The sequence below is a fragment of the Acartia tonsa genome, chromosome 14 (genome assembly GCF_053477335.1).
Source record: "Acartia tonsa isolate MP-2025a chromosome 14, ASM5347733v1, whole genome shotgun sequence".
NCBI classification, from domain to species: Eukaryota; Metazoa; Arthropoda; class Copepoda; order Calanoida; family Acartiidae; genus Acartia; species Acartia tonsa.
The window spans coordinates 12,489,189-12,496,178 of record NC_137273.1 but is presented as its reverse complement, the minus strand read 5'-3'; the positions used below and the strand labels follow the sequence as shown (position 1 = coordinate 12,496,178).

The following is a 6,990-nucleotide window of genomic DNA, read 5'->3' as shown; positions in this document are numbered from 1 at the left end:
AGCTTTTCGCGGATATAGAATGTACAAGTTTTTTGTATGGATGAGAACCGGTTCTTATCCACCGGATTCGAATGAATACGAGTAACAATATTACCTCTTCTGTAAATTAAAACTATTGGCCAAAAAGGTTGGATAGTGCTAGAATGAAAAAACTAATCAAGATTTGATAAAAGTACCAATTTTTTTTCAAAGCGCGTAGTTTTTGTACCAGTATAATTTACAATGTTAGTCCTACCACTTCACAATAAACCATCCATGTATCTAACTTCCCTAGTGGATCACTGATTGTCAAGGTAGGTTTATCTCCTCCAGGTGCCGGGCCTGGCACACTCATCCCTGTGTACGGATCTGACCTGGAACTAGGGCTTATCTGCAGGTTGGAGTCATCATACCCCATGTTGTAAGGATCTACTATAATTGGTCTAGAAACTATGAGTCTAACATGTTCATCCTGCCGCGAGTTGGAAATAATACTGTGCACCTCCTCGTACGATTTAGACTGGAGGTCATGGCCATTCCATTCGAGCACCTCGTCACCAGGCCGTAGTTTGCCGGCCGCATCCGCTATGCTCCCCTTTTTTACCTTCTCTATAAGGGCACCACGGCGGTTGTTAGGCAACAGCTGGCCGCCGACAACTTTAAGGCCCAGCAGCATTGATACACTACCCTGGTGGTCGATCACCTTGTTCTTTTTCAGTGTCATGGTCCCTATGAGATGGGTCTTTTCTGGATTGGGGCCCCACGTCACTTGGCAGCCATGGTACTTCTTGTTGTTGTTACCTGTTGTCATGTCATATTTTAAGCAAAAGGAAGGTTAGGTAGGTCAATAAGACAATGGCTGATAAATTGATGTACATACCCAATGATTATACAAAAATACCCTTCTGTAGATTACAACTAATGGTTGGAACGTTTGGAGACTCAACTTCATGAACCAACCAATCAAAACTTGATTAAAGTCCACAAAAATGTTAAGCTTTGGACACTAGTACAATAAACTGTAAATGTTTTATTCAAATAAAGCCGATTTAGACATAAGGCTACCATGCATCTAAAGGTAGGATACCAACTCAGGATCAACTTTTAATGCTTAAATATCACATGCCTGTTTTACTGTCATAATGACCGTCGCGCGGCAACATTCCCCGATACCCATACTCCTTCTCCGATATCGACTCGCTCTCAAAATCCTCTCCGCACGATGTACAGTCCGGCGTCGAGCGGATCTCCTCATCGGAGCTGGACACGGAGTTCTGGTGGTGGCCCGGGTTCATCTTGTGTTTGTAGGGCCGCGGCGGCGGCGGACGGGCGGCGTGCGTGGCGTGCTCCGACTGGTCGCTCGACAGCGAGTCATTTCTGAAGCTGTGGTCGAGCTTACGCCGCTGTGTAGGAACTCTCACCCTGGTGGTAACACAATTACTTTAGAGACAGTAGAATATAGATAAGTAGAGCAGCAAGAACATTACGCAAAAATAATCAAAATTACCAAAAAAATTGTCATTTTTGTCTGTTTTAAGATCTCGCTAACTTCTTAACTCCATTTTAAGTTAGCTTCATATAGGTCCTGGGATGTTTTTTTAGATTAAAGGTTTTTACTGTTTTCCCTAGCTTACATTCTAGGGTCTAGGATAAAAATAAAGTATCTAAAAAACAGTTTTGTTTTCTCCTTTTAAAAAGCATTGAAAACATTTTTTTGGATTGGTGGAAGAATCGAACACTGGATGCCTTTTTTTAAAGTAGGGTATGTGTGGACATTGGACATACCTAAGTTATAATCTGCTTTTTAAATACAAAGTTTTAAAAATTTAAATAGAATATCAAAAAACTGACAATAATGTCCTTAAATAGGAAGTAAATAACTGACTAACAAAAGTTAAAATATTGCTAAATAAATTTGCAGATATTAAATTATAGTTATTTGTCACATTGTATTATACACAGCTTTCCTTGGATACTAAAAAAAATAATTATAAGATTAAAACCTGTTTTGTTAACCAAGATGGATCAGAGGCCCGACTAACAAAACTGGTATAAATTCTTTGATTGTTATTTTAATGTCCATGAAAACTTGTCGGAAATTCGATGCTATACATAGTTCTTAATTAGGGATGAGAACCAGTTCTAATCAGGCAGAAATTAATCGTTGATTTTTAAAAATATATTTTTGAAATGTTTTCAAATATTACTGTCTCTATGGTTATTGTACCTGTTTGAAACATAAAGGCCACTGTTACTCCCTCCCCCCATCTGGGGCGCCCCATGCTGCTGGGCTAGCTTAGCCGTGCGGGCGTCATAGCTCCCCGCCGGGGACAATCCGTAAGGCATCTGCAGACTGCTGGTTTCCTCCCCCGCGCCGCGGCCAAAGTCCTCCGGGGCGGACATGGAGTCGCGGATGTCGTGATAACCGCCTCCGCCGCCGTATGGATGCTGGCGGTGGTGGCTCAAATGGCCGGTTCGCAGGTAGTCGGGAGTTAGGGGGCTCAGCGAGCCCGACATGCCCCCGCCCCCTCCTGATGGACCTGTAATATGTAACAATTAAAAAATAGTTATAGTTTAAATAAATTTAAATTAAATAAAAATGCAAATAAGATTTTTTTTTTATAAAAATGTAATAAAATTATCCACCGTAGGTTTATCGCACAACAAATCTTAAATCTGTAAATAAAAAATCTTCGTCATTATAATAAAAAATATATATTTTTATTCATATTTCTTTAGCTTTCATTTATGCAGAAATGGATGAGAATATGACCATTAACCAACGAAAAACATGAAGATTTTAATTATACTACTATTTGCGGAGCTGTTTATAGCGCCTATAAATGACCAATGATAGGCCAGTATACATTTAAATTGGTAATTGCCAGCCATTATATATTTTAATTGACCAATGGTAGGCCAGTAAAATATAATTAACTAATGTTAGTCCTGTTTACATTATAATTGACCAATGTTAGGCATAAAACCATTATAATTGACCAATGGTAGGCCAGTATACATTTTAATTGACCAATAGTAGGCCACTAATTACCTAAATGTGTGGCAGTTGACCGTTCTTCCTCTCCAGCACTCATATAATGATGACCGCTCATATCCTGCAGGGTCATTTACTTAATATACTGACGGACGGACGGACGGTCGGGAAAAGTGATACGTAAAATGAAATGCTATACTGCAAAATTATTAAAGTATATTTCTGTAGTTAAATTTTCGACTTAAAGTATGTAAGAAACATGACAACAAATTACAATAATAAAGGCGAAGCATCTCTTTAATCTGGTACTAAAAATGTAAGTATGTCCTAAAACAGTATCTTGTATTTTACAGTTTTGCAACAAATTTACGTTAAATTTTTTCAAAATTTATAAAATTTATATTTTTCAGTTCTGACACGCTAAAAGAGTTAATTTTCGTTTGTCCTACCGTTTCAGAGCTTCGCTTTTATTGATGTTGTCATCCTTGTTTTTATAATAGTAACAAAGACACGATATTTGCATAAAAAAGTTTTAGTGTAAACTTACGACCTTAGATTGAAAAAAAAATAAGTAATGATTCCTGTGGATTGAGAGATCTCTGTCTGGGGAGCATGGCTCTCCCCCCTCGCCCGACTCCGCCCCCAAGATGACCGCTACCCTGCTGTGGATGGTGCTTGTGCGCCCCTAGAATAGATAGATAGATTAATATACATAAAATACCATTCTTGGTTAATCAAAAAATGGAAAAAAAGTTGGATAATCTTTTCATTTAAAAAGAATAAAATGCTAAATCATCAAATGTAAATTCTAAAAGGTATTATGTAACAAAAATTTCTATTTATAAAATAGTAAGAAAATAGGTAAAAAATGTAATAAGCATATCATGATTATAGAGAAGAAACTTTTAACTATAGAACTGTTTATTTTATTTCACTAGTCCCCATAGTTTTAAATAACGTTTTCTTGTTCGTAGGCTCAACGACTTTGGGGACTTTTATGGAATTTTGATAGGTTGGTTCATTAAGATGAGTGTCCAAACGTTTCAACCACTAATTGTAACCTACAGAATAGGTCATTTTGTGTATCACCATTAGGGATGTACATTGTACATTAATTTACGGCCATTTCTTATCCCTTTAGATTAAGTAATTGTCATAAGCTATCAATTCTCATATAAGTAAATTGTTTCCCCCAGAGCGTTACGGACAGACAGACGGAAGTACAGATAGGAATTGATTCTTAATTGCAATAAATTAGAGTAGTCCCGCAATTATGATTAACAAAATTACCCCTTCTAAAGATTAAAAATTTGAATTTACAACTTTATTAGGATTTAATAAAAGTCCCTATTATTTATTTTTCAGTGAATGGAAAAAAGGTTTCTCGTATTCAATTCATTCGAATCCGGTGGATAGGAACCGGTTCTCATCCATACGTAAAAACTATGCCTAGCATCGTATTATATCCAGCTTTCTACGAATATAGAAATGTACATTCATAAGATTAAAACCAGTTTTTTTAGCCGACGCCTTCGGCACCTCGGGGCTAAAAAAACTAGTTTTAATCTCATTATTGTACTTTCTATATCCGCGGAAAGCCGTTTATAATACGATGCGAGAAATTACTATTATAAAACTTTGGGGACTAGTATAAATTGCAGTCCAATGTGCCCTCCCTCCTTGAAAAAAATATAAATGTAGAAACTGTTCACTACTATTGGCAGATTCAGAAGGTTTTATAAGAGTGCGGAACATAGACAATCTTTCTGGTACCCAAAGTTTTATAATAACTTTAACTTGTTCGCTATTACAAAAGCTTTGGGTACTTTTATTAAATGGTTCCAAAGTATACTGGTACCCAAAGTTTTTTAATCACGTTAACTTATTCGCTAATTCAAAAACTTTGGGTACTTTTATTTAATGGTTCCAAGCTATACTGGTACCCAAAGTTTATAACCACTTTAACTTATTCGCTAATTCAAAAGCTTTGGGTACTTTTATTAAATAATTCTAAAGTATATTGGTACCCAAAGTTTTATAATCACATTATCATATTTGCTAGTTAAAAACTTTGGGTACTTTTATTGAAAGGTTCCAAAGTATACTGGTACCCAAAGTTTTTAATCACGTTTACTTATTCGCTTATGCAAAAACTTTGGATACTTTTATTGAAAGGTTCCAAAGTATACTGGTACCCAAAGTTTTATAATCACGTTAACTTATTCGTTTAAGCAAAAACTTTGGGTACTTCTATTGAAAAGTCAAAAAACATGACTGCCCAAACTTTTTATAATAAAATCTTTAAAACAGGGGGTAATTTTGTTTATAAATGTTTGAATACAAATCACTGTTTATGTTTCAGAGTTGCATTTATATGCATAAATTGGTTATCATACATTTTAACCAATTTTTAAGTAGCTAAGCTACTCTATAATTTATTTTGTCTGTCCGTACGTCAGTCCATCTGGAACGACATGTTAGAATTGTCCTATCGATTTTTAAACTTTGCATGATGATTCCTATAACAATTAGGTCCAATTTAGGAAGCGTAACAAATCTATAATCACTAATTATCATTGCTTAATATCAAATACTTTATTTCTTGCAGCTGTTCAAGATTTGTATATATATAAGTATTTTATATGACACTGAATATCAGCTCTGTAACTGACTTTGTCCCCTCGTCCTTCCGTAATTTCCGTATGTTTCGCTACTTTTTTCTATCTTGTTAATTGCTATTTAAGATTTTTAAAAAATGCGTTGTTTTAATAAAACATTCTACTACTAATATGGGATTCCCAAAAAGAAAGAAATGAAATAATTTTGTTATTATTCCCTCACCTTTCCATTTAGAAATTACAAAAAAAATTCATTTAAAATTATGACCTAATATCTATTTTTCATGAAATCTTCGTTGATTTAATAGGTTTGTACTGCTGCTATGTTAGGCAAGTGAGTGAGGAAATATTTTTATTATTTATTCAAGGTTAAGTTGATTCACTAAAGTTTAGAAGGTCTCGCATGGATAGAAACGTTAAGAATAAGGCCCAGCAGGGTTAGAGCTATCAGCTCATGAATGAAATTAAAATAAGGAGATTGTAAAGTTTCTGTACTGTTCTACAAATATATTTGAAAGAAAGGAATTGTGTAAAGATACTAGATGTACAGATAGATAGGTATCTCAGGGACGGTAGAAACTAGTGATGGCAATCCGTCGAATTTTTGGGCCGGATTCGGATTCCGGATTCTTAAAAGAATCCGTCAAAAAAAGTGGCGGATTCCTTGCGGATTCCGGATTCTTATTTTTGGCGGATTCCGGATTCTAGCAGTATTTTATAAGGCTTTTTAAAAAAATTTAAAAATGAAGTGCTACATATGTCCTAAAAATTAATGTTCTTGGTGTTCTCTATAATTCACTTCCGAGTGTTGAACCAGATTTTAAAAGATTTTATATATAATGATGAAAATCTTTGCCTTTAAAAAGCGAGGGTTGAAAGAAAAAATTCATGACGCTAATTTTAGCATATATACCAATTAAGAATCCAGAATCCGCTATTAAAAAAACGGATTCCGGATTCGGATTCCAAAATTGGCCAAAAATTGGGCGGATTCCGGATCCGGATTGCCAACCCTAGTAGAGACATTGGGTTGTTTATTATATTAGTCCCCAAAGTTTTATAATAAGGTATACTAATTCCTTGGCTTAATAACTTGGGGACTCTTATTGATTTTGATTGATTGGTTTATCAAGTTGAGATTCCATACGTTTCATTCACTAATTGCAATTAGAAGGAGTAATTTTGTGTGTCATAATTGGAAATGTACATAAATTTATCGGCCTTTAGATCCCTGTAGGCACTAGAGTGATTTATTTACCTGAATATGATCTATTACTATGGCTGCTAAGACTGGAACGTGGACGAGTATCCTGGAGGCCGCTGGGATCAAAACTGGCAGCATCCAGGTTGTCTAGGTTGCAGTTATCCATACTTCTACGTTCATGACAACTTGGAAAA

General features: G+C 35.5%; 1 protein-coding gene across 1 annotated transcript; it reads right to left on the bottom strand.

Moving 5' to 3' along the window:
• Positions 1 to 15: 15 nt before the first annotated feature.
• On the bottom strand, positions 16 to 6,963 carry LOC145305564 (regulating synaptic membrane exocytosis protein 2-like). The gene is made up of 6 exons (XM_080147235.1): positions 6,851 to 6,963; positions 3,559 to 3,659; positions 3,032 to 3,098; positions 2,207 to 2,519; positions 1,106 to 1,401; positions 16 to 780 (listed from the first exon to the last, which is right to left on the bottom strand). Exons 1-6 carry the CDS (start codon positions 6,960 to 6,962, stop codon positions 218 to 220), a joined length of 1,452 nt encoding a protein of 483 aa, XP_080003361.1. The 5' UTR covers position 6,963; the 3' UTR covers positions 16 to 217.
• Positions 6,964 to 6,990: the final 27 nt, after the last annotated feature.